The sequence below is a fragment of the Pocillopora damicornis genome, chromosome 4 (genome assembly GCF_964200805.1).
Source record: "Pocillopora damicornis chromosome 4, jaPocDami1.2, whole genome shotgun sequence".
NCBI lineage: Eukaryota > Metazoa > Cnidaria > Anthozoa > Scleractinia > Pocilloporidae > Pocillopora > Pocillopora damicornis.
Window position 1 is genome coordinate 9,769,998 of NC_142673.1, and position 18,032 is coordinate 9,788,029.

The 18,032-nt window shown below is 36.2% G+C and overlaps 1 protein-coding gene across 2 annotated transcripts; it reads right to left on the reverse strand.

The window, feature by feature from the left end:
* Positions 1-2,929: 2,929 nt before the first annotated feature.
* On the reverse strand, positions 2,930-17,997 carry LOC113680004 (FIGNL1-interacting regulator of recombination and mitosis-like). 2 transcript variants are annotated; one of them, XM_089202770.1, is made up of 33 exons: positions 17,853-17,992; positions 16,784-16,823; positions 16,282-16,370; positions 15,495-15,617; positions 14,962-15,108; positions 14,744-14,830; positions 14,324-14,399; positions 13,938-14,022; positions 13,557-13,599; positions 13,129-13,239; positions 12,921-13,001; positions 12,681-12,745; positions 12,338-12,416; positions 11,755-11,824; positions 11,530-11,604; positions 10,923-10,966; positions 10,685-10,736; positions 10,550-10,613; positions 9,249-9,330; positions 8,589-8,671; positions 8,436-8,487; positions 7,553-7,642; positions 7,250-7,348; positions 6,492-6,575; positions 5,995-6,135; positions 5,485-5,568; positions 5,278-5,391; positions 4,653-4,757; positions 4,413-4,490; positions 4,080-4,121; positions 3,815-3,973; positions 3,492-3,542; positions 2,930-3,369 (listed from the first exon to the last, which is right to left on the reverse strand). In XM_089202770.1, exons 1-33 carry the CDS (start codon positions 17,967-17,969, stop codon positions 3,208-3,210), a joined length of 2,874 nt encoding a protein of 957 aa, XP_089058896.1. In that variant the 5' UTR covers positions 17,970-17,992; the 3' UTR covers positions 2,930-3,207. The 2 variants fall into 2 exon arrangements, 1 of the variants encoding a protein (XP_089058896.1); XR_016185543.1 differs by lacking the exon at positions 4,080-4,121 and having other exon boundaries at positions 3,815-3,982; positions 17,853-17,997.
* Between the last annotated feature and the right edge of the window lie 35 nt (positions 17,998-18,032).

An 18,032-nucleotide genomic window follows, 5' to 3' on the forward strand; every position in this document is an offset into this window, starting at 1 on the left:
GGAGCGAAGTGTCGCGATGATGAGAAAAATATTTTTAAATAGTTGAAGCGCTTTGCTGGGGTAGAAGAAAAATTATGCTAAACGTACTATGTTTTGAAAGCATTTTTTGTGCATAATATTGATTCTATTTATCTGATCCATTTGGACAATAGCAAAGAATATTTATATCTTATAGTTCACGGTGTCTATTGCAGTAACATATAAAACAGAGCTTAAAATAAATGAAGTTTGAACAAACATAATGATGAATACAGTGAATTGGCACGGCGTTCAATATAACTTTTCAATACCGCTTGCTTCATAAATGTGAACAATATTTAAAGGAATAAAAAAGCAAAACAAAATGAGAAAAGCAATCTGTTTACTATCAATAATTCAACAAGCAAAATAACTTCGTTTGCGAAAAACTTTCATAAAGAAGGTCTGAGTGGCCTTGTAGTTTCGTTTCTTAAGTTTCTACGTTCCTAGACAACTACGCCGTTCAAACCTTATCAACGACCATAAGAACCGTGTTTTACACGAGGCACGAATTTTTAGCCGTGGTGACTACAGAAATAATTACAGAAAAGCACAAAGAGAGAATTAAATTTTTCATAAATGGCCAACGGGCATGTGAAAGAAAAGCGAAAATCTTTATTTGCATGTTTCCAAATAAGACCGTGGTACATTTAACATTCCAAATACTTTATGGCTCTTGAAGTATAAACTGCAAATCCGAAAAAATCCCTCTCGATAAAATTTTTTATTTCCATATAAAACAGAGAAACATTTTAAGACTATAAATATGTATTTAAAATATATTTATGCCGCTTTCGTAAAAATAAAACAATTACTCCTAGGTGCACATTACAAATAAGAGCGCTTTATGTAAATCGAAGTTTAGTGGAGGTTTATTTATTCCAATTCAGAGTGTTAACACGTGTAAGCCAATGATTATGGTTACGAGTTTTCAAATGTGTTGAAAATGAAAGAAACAGACTATGAAAAATTAGAAGCAGTATCGAAAAAGCAAAATCGTATTATACGCCCCCGTAATTCATAAAATCCGACAACTTAATTGTGGCGGATCCCTACTTAATGATATCGTCGCAGTAAAAAAAAGGAAAAAAATTGTTGAACCTATATTTGAGGAACTGCAGCTGCATCACAACAAGTGCGAAATGTTTTCACGCCGCTAAGCACAGACAGAAAGCGTTTTCAGAAAAATTATTATTGACAGCCCACGTTGCACAACAAAATATTTGTTACAAGTCACGAATAATTATTGCGTTCAAATCTTGCACTGTCGTAATACAGTCGTGATGTACGTCAAAGTGATTAATGGTACGGGAAGACATGGCATTAATGAGAGCCATTTTACTGTAGGGGGAAAGCAGGCATGTTTACATTAAATTTTAAGGTTTTCTTCCTAAGTTTCCCTAAGTTCCATTTATGGCGCTTCTGATATGGGTCTAATCTCAACTTCATTGTCAAGGTCTCTCCTTTTTTCTTTTCCTGATTCCCTGAAGCGATAGACACAACTAGTTTGGTTTTCATATCCGAGCTGTGACACAGAGGAACTAACTTTTTATGTCTTCCTCATTCCCAGGGCCATCATAATTATCCCAACAATGGCCAAATTCACCTCATCAATAACTTTTTGTATGAAAATAATTTAGAGTAAGCTGGTTTCAAAGTGATAGCTGGCTACCCTTCAAGGCTTACCCAACAGTCTGCCGATACCCATTCATACAGATGCGAAAAGAGAGACAAAGTGAAATAACCGATCTTTCCCCAAACAATAGGGTCAGGGTTTTTGGAAGCTGGTTTAAAATAACCCAAGGTTACCGTGAAATCGAATTTCAGATATGAAAGCTTTAAAAGAAAATTCAGTACAATTTTTCTCACCAACAAATGGATCATTGCATACTCGAAAATGAATAGAAAAAAAATTATTCCAAAAGGCTCTTGAAAAAATGAATAAAAGAAGCCCGGATTAAAATGTAACCTTTGGTTAGAGCTATATCGGCCTTAGCACAACTGGGCGCAGGTATTTTACTGACGATAGCCAGAACAAACACACACAATTCAATCCACAGCCAATTACTGCGTTGCTACTCATTCCAGTACAGAAGTCCAAGCCACTTTACACTCTGCTGGTTCACACCTGCACGTTAGTCAAATTACTCAAATCTAAGATTATTTGGTTTTATCAATTTAGCTGATAATGTAACTCGGCCACCGTAAAGAGCCTCTAAGGCTGACGTTTCGTGCGTTAGCCCTTCGTCTTGACTTCGTCCTTCACTCTGACCAAATCATCTTGTAATACCCCCCACCGACGCCGCACCAGAGTTTCTTTAGAAACTTAAAGCCCCGTTCAAACGGTCATGATAGTTGATGACAATTGACAAAATCACACAATGAAATCGCGTGATTGTAAACAAATATGGCGCGCGCTGAGGCCAGCAATTTCGATGGTGTCTGAAATTTTAGTAAAGAAGTTGCGAATCGAAGATACTGAAGCCTACCAGGAAATGATGAGAATGAACTACGAGACACTCTGCGAAATTTCGACGGCTGGTTTAGTCATTTTACCTACGTCCACTTCGGTTTTAGCCAGTTTTTGGCAAAATGCTGACCGAGAAACTATCATCCGCTCGTTCAAACAGCAATTTCATCACGTTCAAACTACATGATAGTTGACGATAGTGCATGATAGTTCGTGTTCAAACGCGTGTGTTTATTGAAACTATCATCAACTATCATGACCGTTTGAACGGGGTTTAAGTTTCATCTGATACTAGGACCGATTTCAAGACGGGACAACAGAAGGCCCTTGAAGGAAAAGGTAATCATTCGTTTTTCCATTTGTCCCTTTGGTAGAATTGATCAGTTGCTCTGATTGGCTTCAGTTAGAAGAGAAATAACAAAATAACACCTATCACATATGTACTGGTGATTTCAATTTTCTTTATTTACAAGTTATAAAAAAACTCACTTAAAAACAACATCCTTCGAATCTAGTCGAATCTAGCATACATATTAATATGTCAAGTCAACAAATCTGGAGTCTGTGAAAGGTCAGGCGTGTGAAAAATACGGAATTTATAGAAAAGAGCGCAACATTTGTAGAATGCCTTGAAGATGCAAACTCAAACTTTGCACACATAAAGCGCATTCTTGTCATTCATTATCCACTCAGTTGCGATTTGCTGCACGGCGAGTGTATCATTTAGTGGCGCTTCCGCTGAGAAACTTTTGCAACAATGTTTGAATTTCTTCCACGTTCTCTACGACTTTTGCTGAAGGGGCAAACTGCTTTCTAAGATCAAGGATTGTTGAGACAGGTATCTTCAATTTCTGTATCGCTTCATCATAAAGTGCCTCCCCCTGTAAATATAAACAACAAGGCCGTGGATTAGTATTTACTATTTTCCGGCCGGATTAAAGTCTGCAAACGAAAATTTTACGGAAGGAAAGAAACCTAATCGAGAAATTTATTACCACCTTACCTGACTCTCACTGGGTAAATCGTGCTGTGTTTTTAAACGTTTTGGTTCGGGCTGCAACAAAGAAAGTTCCATCAATCCCATTCCCACAAAGTCCATCAATCATTGGATCACGATTCGGTGATGCAATTTTCTTGAAAGTTGAGATATGTTTCAAACACAGCTACAACCCCTTGCCATTTGCGACTCCTTTTCGAGTACTTGCAGAGTTATGAGTACGACGTGAACGTTGTGCATTATCCAGACTAAGTCTGAGTGATGCACAACGCAAATAAAGAAAAATAAAATTTTTTCTAAAAATAAAATTCGAAGGGTTTGATGACTACCTCTATCTCTTTGTTTTCATTCGCACTATCGTTCCGTAATCGACCCCTTGTGTCCATAAATGGTATCTCTGTTTCTTGAATGTCATTGGACGGCGCGATCTGTGTTTTACTCCATGCCTCCGTTCCGAGTTGTTGTCTTACAAACTCTACATCGAATTCCTACATATCCTGTCAAGGAAAAAAACTGAAAGAAGCGCGCAAAAAATATTCCACTTTTCAGTTACTTTTACAGAAGTTACACCACTGCGACTCAGGCAAAGGATACAGTCATGTCTCCAACTCCGAGTTCACTGTGCCGATAAGGAAGCTTAAACACAACAACAAAGTAACATATTAGCTATCCACTGATCTGATTCTATTTCCGTTAATCCCTAACATCAGTATGAATATTCTCCATACTACTCCCTAGACATTTCCTAAGGTTCTGAGCAGGAGAATTTGTCCAACAATCAAGAGCTTCTTTAGTTGGTGATCATCTTCTCTATTCTCATGACCTTCATGTTTGATTTAGGGTTGATGTTGTAAGGAGAAATTAGATGTTCCTCACACTGAGGGGTTTAAGGGTTAAAGGAAAAAATATAGTAGCAAATGAACTAACCCGATTTAGAAAATCTGACAAACTGGGAAGTAAATTCTCTGGAACACAATCTCCCATCACGTGAGTGTATCGGGTGACCTGGGAACAAAACAACAATCATAGAGCTTGATAAAGTGAGGTGGAAAATTCTTGAGTTATCATCACACCCTACTGGATTTCAATGAACTTCTTAAAAACCCCTTCAATAAAATCAACAGGATTTATAATTTTAAATTTCAATGTTTGAATAAATCCTAATACCTCTGCGAATGCCTTAACGCTCTGAAATGCTTGCTGATGAACCAACCAGTGCGTGTCATTGACCAATGCGGAGAACATGGCGCTGATGTCGCTTAACACTGCGGACTGGTAGCAACAAATATCAATAGGTCACAACCAGAGCAAAATAACTGCCATAATCTAGAGAAAAGTTCTCTACATGCAGTGCCACTACTATTAGAAAAAAAAATTAACCAGACACAACATAGGAAACGAACAGGAATTGCAAATAAACTAAATTGTTTCAATCAATGCTTGGGAATAAAAAAAAGCAAACATCACATAAGATTAGGATGGGATTCATTGTTTTTGTTTTCTTGTTGCAATCGCATGGCTCAATTTTCTGTAAGCGACCCCGCTAACGGTAGTCGCTCTGTAAATGGAACTCTGCTAAAAAAAAAGCAAACAAAAAAAACAACCAAACAAAAACAAAACAGAGGATGTTTTGTCTTAATCATTGCTAATACTTGTGAAGTTGATCACCTAAACCAGCCAAAAAAAATTAAGGCAGACTTTGAGCTAACATAAGCACATTAGGTTAGCTTAGGGTTATGCTTAGGGTTAGCTCACATAAGCTCAAAAGCCAAAACGGTTAGCTTCTTCGTACCTCAAGGTGTTCTGGGATTTCTTTACTGCCGCATCTCCCGAGAAACTCTGCGGCTGCCTGGCGAACTCCTACAGTAGGCTTCTTATCAAGGAGACTTTGTAAGCCAATAAGTATCTGTTAAAATGTAACAACAAAAAACATAAATTCTATTTTAAGCTAATAACACAAATACTTGCTTTCATCAGGAAACCCAAAACCGCACTGTACCGTTGCGTAATCTTCAGGCTGGATCAAGGGAAGCAAGGTGGACGTCAAATCCAGTAACTTGCACCACATATGGATTCTAAATCGCTGCAAAATTAACGAGAAATTTTGGCGGTAAGGTTAGTTTCGGAAGTAAATATATGTTGAGTAATGTGTTGGTAAAGTTAGTATTGCAAGTTGAGTAAGTCTCGAAAAAACTGTCTCTTACTTAACAGATAAAATCCGGGATTATTATACAAGATGGACTCAAGTCATACCCTGTCCACAGCAGTTTTGTTTCTACCTTTCAGTGAAGCAAGGCAGCGCAGAGCTGGGGTTGGGAAGCGCCGGAGCAATTCCCCACCCGCCTTCAATGTTCGTGATCAGTAAGTCCTTCCTCGGCTGTTATTTCGCTCGCATTTTGACGATGATCAGAGCCGGGGGGGGGGGGGGGGGGGGGAATAGTGATCTGTGAATATCAAGATCAAGTCCAAATTTCTGTGTTCCCTTCATCTTTTCTAAGATAAAACTTACTTCAACTTGCTCACTTCCTTGACAACAAAGCGACCATAAGTCGTTGATAAGACCAATGGTAGCAGAGTGATGAACAGGAGGTATATAGCCTTCCGTTTTGGGTAGGCTGTAAACTCGCCGGAGACAACTTAAGCAGCGCGACTGAAGCAACCGAAAACAAAGAAAGAAAGAAACATAGAAGTAAGTATGGAATGGTGGTAATGACGCTCGTCGATAAATTCGGGATCAGGCAGATCTACTCCGAAAGTGTCGAGAAACTACTTCGAAAGTGACTAGAAACGTGACAGAAAACATGAAAAAGACTGTAAATTTAAGACGAAGTGAACCACCTGTATTGGAAGATAATGAATCTCATTCCGGTATCATCTTTTCTTATGTTAGCTTGCGAAAAAAGTGAAGACGGTGAGAAGGCTTAATTATATATCGGTAGATAGCTGTAAAAGTAAAGTAAAGTGGCATTCAAACAAGTCGTTATGTTTAATTGTCAAGGTACATACCATGAGCTCGTTGTCTTCTGTTGATTGGCTCGCTATTCGCGAGTGACAAACTTGTACACACAAGGGAACAAGAGAACGGCAAACCTAAAATTCAAGGACATTTCAGAGGATTCACAAGATTTGAGCCCAGTATTACTGGAAAGAGACTTGGTAAAATATAATAACGGAACAATGACATGAAACCGGAGCTAAGTTTTTGATTTTACAACGAGGAATGAACAGTGTTTAAGCTCGTTTACAACTAAAAGATGATTGAACCTTTTTGACCAAACGAAGATACAGTAGTTCACAAGCTGATTCTTAAGGTCTTAAAAACAAAGGAAAAGAAAAATAAAGAAGCTCTAGAAGTAAAGGTTAGTGCACTGCACTCCAGATTTTAAGTCCTCTGCACCTGTAAAAATTCTGAAGAATCATGCGACACAAGGCCAAATGCAATGTTCGAGAATCTTATCCAAGTGGAGAACCAACAATTTCTATTCAAGCCATGCCATTGACGTCACAAACAAAATTCCTGCCTTGAAAGCTCCTGAGACGAGGTACAAACTTCACCATGATCACCAATACCTATTTAACAATTATTCGCCGAAGGCGAAGTGAATATTATTCAAAAATGTTCACTGAGCCAGAGGTGAATAATTGTATTAGTATGACTGCTCAGGTACTTTCGAATTGTTTTCTAAAATCTGTAAATTAAGAATTAAGCATATTTTTTTTTCTAATTGCATTGAGTACTCGTTTCAAGATTAGCAAGCCTTTACCTTTTTCTTGACGCTCTCGGGCATATCTCGTAAGGGATAAATGCACCACGCGGCGATGTTTTCTTCCTTCGACGGTGGAAAAGAAACAGCAAGATTCTCCTACCGAAAAACGTTTGATCGAAAATTGAAGTGAACACCTATGATATATAGATAATGTTTCTGCTATTCTCAAACAAAAGTAGAAAACTGAAAGCGGACGTTGAGTACTTGAGTGTTTCATAACTAATCGTGAGCCAATAATTATCATACATAAAGAATGGCAAGTAAAAGAAAACCAAGGAAGTTTTATCAGACAACACGTACTTGATGTTCCACAGCCATAAGGCGAGTAAGACGTTGAATGAGCAGCGACAAATGGACATAACCAGCACTTGAAGCAAGCAACTGTGATAACTGCGAAACAAAGCCAACAATGACCGTAATGAATGTTAGACTGATCCACAGTTCGCCACAAAACGTTCCGCTAAGTGTTCCTATACGTTGTGGCCAACCGAACCACAGAGCGAAATTATTGCTTTTTGTCATCCAGAGACGCTGCATGTACAAATACTTTAGCGTTTTATCCACCAAGGGAATCTTAATCGACAACTATTGTTAAATCCCAAAATACCTTTTGAAATTCAGTGTTTCCAAAAGTTCACACACTGATAAAATAGACAGTAATTTTTGTTTTGTTTTTTATTTTCTTCTTTGCAACGAAGACCTTGCAGTCAACTGAAAATGAAGGCCTCGCTGACGGATATTTCCTGTACGGTAGTCACCTGCTGTAAGCCAACATGAATAAATGATCCCTAGCTAAACCTGAAGAGTAGGGAGCCTACTTCTGTCACAAAACGCGAGAAATAGTATCCTAGGCAGGGTAGAAGAATGAAAGGTGTTTTTTTTTCACAAGGGTTGGTGTTTGAAGGCCTCAGTGGCAAACCCAGACTCAAACTTCCCTTCCCAACATCCCAAATTCCAATTTGACCTGGAAACGGTAGAAAAGAAGAGCCACCTCATGGAATGTACGCTGCTTTAAAATCTTATTATTGTTATCATTGTTATTGTTGTTATTATTATTATTATTATTATTATTATTATTATTATTGTTATTATTATTATCATCAGTATCATTATTATTATCATTATCATTGTTATTATCATTATTTATCATTATTAATTGCCTCAGAGTCGAAAATTCACCTACCAGTTGAGTAAGAACTATCACATGTCCCGAACACAGCTCGGCAGAGCCCCACCTACATGTGGACAAAAAAACTTATGTTGTAGGGTCTTCTGATTATGCACTAAATGAAAAGTAGTTGAATAGCATGTATCAAACATGACACTGTATGTCTACCTTGCCATGAAGCACCACACGTCACTCGAGAGCAAAGCACACAGCAGGTCATCCTGAAGGATGTGCTCCAACAGGCATCGTTCCTAAGAGAAAGGAAATAAAGGGGAGGTGTAATTGAAGTAAAACTCCTGCAGATATGTTAGCCCTTTAGCTCCCAAAAGTGAAAAATATGCAACATCTCCCTATAATATCCATACATGATCCAGCAAACAGGTAACAAGAATGCTAAAACTTAAACTTAATCAGTAGAAATTCTGATCTCGGTCTAACAGTAAATTCTTGTAATTAATATAATTATAAGGAATTGTGTAGCAGCTAGAGGGGAGAATTATCAATCAGATCTTGGGAATCAGAGGGTTAAGATAAATAGATCATTGCATGAAAATAAAGGAAAATTGAAGCCAAAAAAAGGAATATTTTAGATGAAAAAAGTTCAAATGAAATAAAGAAAACCATTGCATGAATGTTCACAACCTGACTACATTTCAATTCTCTGAGTTCAAACAATGTGGTAAAGGTGTCTTGTCTCAGAGGTATTGCAATCAACTGGTCTGTCAGTGTAAGAACTGAGCCATTCTTGAAGCAAATTACAACATGGTTCTCAATGTCCTGACATTTAAGACAAGTTATGAGCCCTGTGTTTCTATTAGCACTACTTACCACAGCAGAAAAACATACTGCTGGTGTGGAAGCCACAAGAGAGCACATTCTAGTACAAACATGCTCATACAAAGTTACCTCTCTGAGGAAACAACAGAATCAAAATGATAATTTATCTTTGTCAGTCTTCAAATTAATTGCCTAGTGAGCATAAAATATTGAATGGTTAGCAAGCTTTAGACAATTAATGCAACAAATTGTCCAAACTCCTTAGTTAGGGGGAAAATAGGTTTAAAAATATTTTATTTATTGACCAATAACATTTATTATCATATGGCATGTATGGCCCTGTGTGCAAGCCCATAGAAACCATAGTGAAAGCTGACATGTGTAAGGCCAGACAGGTTGATGTGGGTTGGTCCCTAATAAGCTGTCTGGCCTTGCACTTACACAGACTACAAAAATTAGTGTTTTTTTCTTTTTATGAATTATGGGTTTTAAAAGTTCTGACAAGAAAGACAAAGCAAAACTTCCCAATTTAGAATCTGTTTTGTTGTTGTCCCATGAGCTTTTATCGCATACTATCTAGGTTGAAACAAAAATTTTCAACATTCAGTGGTCATATGATAAAATTCTTATTGCCTGAGTTTGGTCAGGATGGGATAATATTTGGTTGTCAGTCAAGGCCCATGGACCTTGCTGCACTCTGTACATCATCTGTACAGTCAACAAGTACACATCGACTTCCTAGTCAAGAGATGCTGGACCTTAGGTGAGCACGGTACTGCACTCCACATTATAGGACCAGCAATATATCGGTCGGCAATCGACCGACTATCGGTCGACAGTCGACCGACAGTCAACCGATAGTCGCCTGATATATAGACCGATAGTCGACCAATGCATCACCCAATATGTACACATATATTGGTCGACTGTTGGCCGATATATCGGTTGACTATCGGTCGACAATCGACCAACTATCGGTCGATAGTCGACCGATATATCGACCAACTGTCGGCCTATGCATCAGCCAATATGGGCACATTTATTGATCAACTGTCGGCCGTTATATTGGTCCACTGTCGGCCGATCTATCGGTTGACTATCGACTGATAGTCGGTCGACTGTCGACCAATAGTCGACCTATAGTCGGTTGATAGTCGACCATCGGCCGATATGTAGACCGAGGCCACCTATAGTACACATGATCCGATAATTCTAAAGAACAAGGCCCACCACCAAGTAAAAAGAGGTTGAGGTTCTATAATTATATTCATTGATTTATAACATTTATTAACTCCCTAGTTTAATGTAACAACACAGTTGTAATTTTTTCTTCTTTTAGCACATGGCCACACCTCAATGGTTTTCCCTTGCTCATCACACCTTCTACACATAATGGCAGGCTAACCTCCACAACACCTGAAAATAATAGAAATGCACATATTAAAACATGCAGGCATGTTAACAGCACATCATCAAAGAATACTTACACTGACTGAAATACTGAAACACTGCCTCCAAAAGTGAATGACGACATTCCTCCTGTTGAAGACAATAAATACCGTAACATGCTAAATGGCGTAAGGAAATTTTTTTCTTTTGCTTGTTGTTATATACATACATATTTCTTTAACAGACCTTGCAATTATCATGGCAATGCCACTTTTTACATTTTCTCTCTGTTGCAATTTTCTTTTAACCACAGTAGAGTTACACCCTGTACCTTACCTCTGGGTAATTAGTAGGTGAGATCCAATATGCAAACACATCCTCTACAAAAACAAAAACAACAACAACACTGCATTATTAGTGAAGACTTTAGAAAAACATTGCAGTAAAAATTACTTCCTTTCTTTTAATCAAATCAAATCAACCCACATAACCAGCCACATTGCAATTCAGACAAAAAGTGCACAATCAGAGGTATAAATGATGGCACATGCCAAAGTTTTCTCTGTTAGAAGTTCTTATTCAATATTGAAGCACAACCTTTCCAAGATAATGTTGAACTCAGTCTGCAACTGAGGTTAAAGATAGAAAACTCAACATTAGAGGAGTGGGGAGGTGGAGGCAATGACATTAGGACCAACCGAGTGAAAGATTAAGGCTATCAAGATCTGGGCCACTGATTGTATTTTAATTCTTACCAGACAAATGTAAATTAAGTAGCAAAAAAAAGGAAACTTTTAGAAGCCTAGGTAGTGATAGAAATGACAAAAATGAGGTTATTTTTCAGCTGTATTAATCAAAAAGGAGTTTATAGTGGTTGCAGTTAGCAGTTAAGATTTGGTAGACATTACAGTTAGTATTGGAGGAGTTTGTTCAAGTTAATTACCTGGTGTACTTGGTAGAACACTCAGAATAGTAACCAGCAAACAGCAGTGTGCAAAGTGACTCTTGTCATCCACCACTGAAAGAAAATCCACCAAAATAATGATTTACATTAGAAACTACACTCCCATGACTGTCTGGGAAAATCTAAAGATAAAAAATACTTTCTATGACCATACTGCTAAAAGCCCAAAAAGAATGATGAATGCCTCCTATTTTTCAGACTTACCTAATGATTTCCTAGTTATTAGTTTGGCAAAGTGTTTGTTTTTCACAATAACAGAAAGCAATGGCTCCACCTTAGGAAAAGACAAAGATGTTTCAAATAATAATTACCACTACCATATAAGCATACTCAATACTTCCATTATCACTAAAGTTATCATAAAATATGACACAGTTGAAGTGTCAAGGACTTGATTAGTAATGGAAACGTGACCACCCATGTATGTATTAATTATGATAACTTTTATAGACAAATATATGACAAAGAGTTGTAAAAAAAACAGTATTAACTTTTGGTTGAATATTTTTTGAATATAGAGGAAACAAATTTCTATAAGCAATAATACAATACCATACTTTATTCAGGAGATACAAATAATAATAATAAAAATACCTCTTGAGACAGAAATTGTGAGGTTAACCCTATGCATGACAGTTCCCATAAATAAAAAGCATAAATGTCATGTGCAACCTAAGAACTATTTACAAGCTGTAATAAAATGCAATATCAATTATTTTCCAAGTTAAAAATGATAAAACATACTTATATACTAAACAAAGAAATATATTTTGCACATTAATCTCACCACTATTAATAAGGCAGATTTTATACCCTGAACTGCAGAAGCATCAATTTTTGGAGCACTTAGGCTTGGAGGTAAAGTGCTGAGAGATGGAAATAAAGAAACACCTATTATACACTTAAACTAACACTAGCTAGTTTAAAGAGAAACAGTGTCATGGGGGTGGGTAAGTGCTAATTATAAATTGCTGTAAATAAAATACAAGTGAATTACATTGAATGCTTTAGAACCATTATCCTCTTGTATATAAATTTTTTCAAAAAAATTAGCAGGATGGACAGTTTCCTTTACCATATGAAAAGCATGTGAGTTGTCAAAGTAAAATTTAACACAGTTTTACACATACCTTTGAATCATTAACAGAAAATGAAAAATATTTTCCAAACATGTGTCATAGTAACCATCATATTCCTGTAAAAATGTTGATGACAAAAAGGAACATGTAAACTAATGTGCTTGAATTCAGTATTAAACTACAACAAATTAATCACATTATATATTTCAAACAGAGGATTATTTAACAGAAGCTCATATGAAACTGATTGAGATGGAAAGCAGGTTAGTGTTCTATTGACCATTTCCTTACCTTTGTGAGATGAACAAGGTGACCCACCAAAAATCGCTTAATTTTAAGCATCTTAGCCAGAGCCACTTCATCACCAGTAACCTGAAAAATCAACTAACATCTATCACCACAAGTTCAAGAATGAGGACAAAAATCTAAATAAACAAATTATACCATACAGTTAAATCTACAACTGATATTCACTGAATTAGACAGTCCTCTGTATAACCTTTTGACCATCAGAACTACCAGTATCTTCTGCTCTGAATGGGGCAAGTTGAACACATCGCATTAGTTTGGTCTCAATTGAGGTACACAAATGACAAATCAACCTGTCCACCTGTAACACAAAGCTCAAGGTAAGACCTTAAATTACTCAAACATACAAGTTTTTAAAGAACAATGAAGGTTAATGGCACAACTTAAAAAGACCAGAGAACATAAATCAAATCCCATAGCAACAACAGACTTGTGATAGAATCAGACAAGAAGACAGAATCTTTGATTGAAGATCAAAGATGAAGAGTAATGGCCAGAGATTGAAAGCAATCTCCCCCAAGGAAGAATTTTTAGTCTTCACCAATGCCCTACAGGGTAGAAGAGAAGGTATGACAAACAGTGTTGTCTCCAAAGACATACATGTAAATACACACTTACTTCTAAATAGTTCTTGATGTGATCTCTATGCTTGGTTACAAGTCTGTTGATCCCCAAAAATTTTGAGATATGCTTTAAATCCACAACTCAATACTTTGTGGTGGTGAAACATCAAGTGCATTACAATAATGAAACCTTGCAACAAATACTGGAATTAGTACCAAGGGCACTTGTTAACTTTGACATCCAAATGGGAACTGACAGACACTGACATTTATGAATCTTTCCTAGATCTCATCAAAGCAGGTCTATCACAATGCTTAATCCAAATATTTAAATTTTAATATGTTTGAGCAGTGAGCAAGATAACATATTTATGTATTTCAGGTATATACACTACACTTTATCTACTGTTACTTGATGTTAGTAATAATGACATACTTTTTTAACACTTTCCATGTGTTCACCAGTATACTTGTATCCAAATCACCAATAAGAATGCAAACGTCAAGGAGCTGATGGCACACTGTGTCATAAAAGAAAAACTAGCAGATGAAATAAGGACAGTTTGAGCAACACTCCATGAAAATTAATCATAGCTATACCATAATATAACCAAAATCATTGTAGTGTCAGTTTTAGTAAGTAACTCTGAGGTTTCATCAGCTACAAATGACCAATTCCTGATAGCAATTAAGAAGGAAAAAAAATAAAATTCTCTTGCTGACAAGTGTTTTTCCATAATATTCTCCTTCTGAATGATCTTAATAATAGTACATGTAATTTACCATCTATTTATTAAGTAATTCAAATTATCCCCTGCTCACCTTCTGTAATATCTCTAACATCCTCATCAGATGCATCATAATTTAACTGGACTTTGTCAAGTAACTCCATCAATCCCTTTGGTAAATAAAAATATTGGATGATATTTTCACAACTCTTGTTTTTTTACTGGTAAAAAAAAACCTGGTCTCCAATGGTTTAATTATATTATATGAGCTCAGATAAAGCATTCAAACCATAGGTAGTGACCAAACCAACACCATACACTGTATACTCTGATGTGTCTTGTCTCAACCCATATGCTAGAAAATTTCTAGTTTTCATTAAATCTTTCCTTTGATATTTTTCCATTTTTTACACCCCCTTCTTCTCTTTTTAATTTTTTTTAATGGGTTGGCCAAGGGCATAAGCATCTAAAAACAAACAATAGCCCTTTATAAGCATATAGCTGACCTATTTACCTTCTGTAGCTGGTAAGATCTCTTAAACAACATGGCTAGATCCTGAGACACAACATGGAACAAATCACCATACACTTTTTCACTATCCTGCAAGGAAAATCACGAATTTGTAGAGCAATTATGATTTGATTATACTTCCCACATATAAATTAACCACTTACAATTTAATGTTGTAATATCTGAATTTGTTTGAATAAAAAGTGTCAATTAGAATGTACCTTGCAGTGTTTAAAAGTAGCATTCACAGTCTGCAGTACAGCTGATGGAAGGGAATGAATGTTTTCAATAAAGAGTTCCTCTGTAAGGGAAAGTTGAGTCACATTCCCAACACAAGTCTCCAGACACTCCATAAATGCCATAACTAGCTGTAAAATGTACAGAGAAAAATTTAAGAGAACGAAGTATGATATTAAGTGAGTCCTTGACATTGCATTTGTCTCCTAGGTCTTAATTCATATTTAATTTTCTATTCCACACTTTCCTAGTTCATTTATTTTTGTATATGACAGAATCTGACACCCCTTTTAATTACACCCTCCAATTCCCAAAATACCAGATACATAATATCAAAACTGCATGGCTTCTCTCTCCACATCCAACACATTAATTTTAACTCAGGTTTTTTATCCTTGCAATAATTGATCAGATTTCCTTTCCCACAAGAGGTTTGAAAAATCATGATTTGTGTTTATCTAACAACTGGCTACAATATTGTTGACAGTATGAGTGTAATCAGAGCATGAACACAAACCTGTAGAAGTGACTGGACTGTTTGTAATCTATCATGGCTTCTTTCTTGATCAACAGCCTGTGCTTGTAGTGACTTAATAATCTGCTCTATTTCCAAAATGGCCTCATAAACAGCATCGTATACCTAATAGACAGTCAACCAAGGTACAAATAGTTAATAGTTTCAAACAAATGGAAGGTCAAAAAATTTAAGCTAGTTTAGAAATATATTTTCTGTATTGGAAAATACTGTAATGTATGTCGAAATGAGAAAAATACAAATCAAACTTGTACAAAATCATTTTGACTTGATGCTGGTTTATAACTCATAACTCAAAGAAAAATAACAATTGAACTCCAATGAGTTACCAAGAAAGAACTTGTCCAAGTTACAACATCAATACAATATCAACCAGACAATTGATGAGAGTAGAAAAAGATATAAATTTGGGGATTATTAATTGATCCCCTATAAGTAACATCTCAAGATCTGTATGGCAGACAGTAAGGGCAATAACTGATGATATTTTGGGAGTACAAATGTTAAAATATAATCATTAGACATTTCAAGAAGCCCATGAAGTTGAGAAAAAAAGTGTAATTTTGTTATTTATAAATGTGTTTATATTCATAGCAACAGATGAACAGATGGCTACAAGATGAAATAACAGTATACAAGGTACAATGTATGATTGGATGTTGTGTTTTCCTTAACAGAGAAGTCCTTTTTTGAATTTGAAAATTGCTTCTTCAGCTGTATATTGAGGGCCCTAAGTCAACATAAATGTTTTTAACAAAAAAGTGACTACCTTTGGCAAGATTCTTGAGAAAAATTGGGCCTCTACTTCAACTAAGGATAAACTGGGAAGAGCTTGACTTGTGAGGTTTTTCAAATAACCTAACAAAACAAAAAGACTTTTATTTTGTTTTGATACATGAAATACTAATGGTTATAATAATAATAATCACCAGCACCACACCATCATTGTTATTGTAATGGTTATTCTTGTTTAAATCAGCATCCCTAGCTTTAACCCTTTAACTCCCATGAGTGACCAAGATAGAATTCCTCCTTATAATATCAAAACAATATCAAGCTGAAGAGTAATGAGGATAAAGTCAAATATCATTAGGGGATTATTACTTTATCCAATACCAAATTCTCCAAATTAACATCACAAGAACTGTAAGGCAGACAGTAGGAAAATTGCTGATGAGATCTTGGGAGTTATAGGGTTAACTGTGGCAGTTGGTAGTTTGGTTCAAGGTAACATGTTGATTAGAAAAAAACTATCCTTTATAAAACAATACCTAGCTTTTCAGTTCTATCTGGAGTCTCACCAAAGGATTTCTGATACAATTGGATTACTGTTAAGGAACAATTTTCATTATACTGATATAATTCAGTTTTACAAAAGATACTACTGTAAGGTAATTAAGCCACAATAGCGATGAGATACTCTCTTATCTAGGTATGATATATTTGGTAGTTCAGTGCAGGTTTAATTCAGGACTTAAAATTGAAAGGTTGTTGCTTTAATAAAAATTAGCATAATTCTCCAAGGTGATTGGTTATCACCAGCCCAATTTTAACACTAAATAAGACAGTGCATGCCTCATGCATATAATTGTGTATACTGTGTAATTAGACAGCGCAAAGCATATATGCTTGCTGTCTCACCTTCTGCCAAGTTAACTGTGTTTTCTTTAATCAAAACACATAACAGATGGCTAGTTTGTTACTAAAATTTCTTCCTAGTTTTGATTAAATGGTAACAGGACTTACACCTGTAATGTTGTGTGAGTCTCAGTCTACAATCACACAAGTTTGTAACTAACAAATCGGACTACTGTTTTGTTTATCACTCATAGGGTTATTGACCGAATTGGACTGTATAAAATATAAAATGAATATGTATCGCTTGTAAAGTGGAAACCCCTTTGTACTGTACACATGTGTGTACATGTACTACTTCAAATTAGGTTAAATTTCTATGGTGACTGATTTGCATGGAGACAATAACGGAAAATCTCAATAAACCTTGGTTAGCTTTGTAATGAATGAAGCTAACTAAATGCCCACAGAACAATTAATGAGTCATACTGAAGTGTTCCAACAGTGGTAAAAGAAGTGGTCGGTACAGATAGCCTGAAAATTCCACGCACCCATTGCTTCAAGTTAAATTAGTCATTTACAGGAACATCAGTTTTCTATTTTTGAGCAACAGTGGAAATTTTTCCCGTAGGTTTATCATGCAACGTTATTTTCAATCTTGTACGCTTTCAGGCTCGAAAGCGAGTATTCGCGTAGAGAACACTTACAAGTTGTCTGATAATTCTATTACTAAACAATACACGCTGGCTGAGTTAAAAAGGATACGATAATAGAATTGAGCTGACTTGCGTCTGACTGGCTCTGCGAACCCATGCCGAAAATTCGGCATTTCACGATCAATTCATTCGCCAGAAGTTCATTTTTGTCTCCACAAGATAGCATTGAACGCGCGCTCTACTAACGCTGGTGACTAGTTACAGCGGAACGCCTGCGCAAACAATTTTT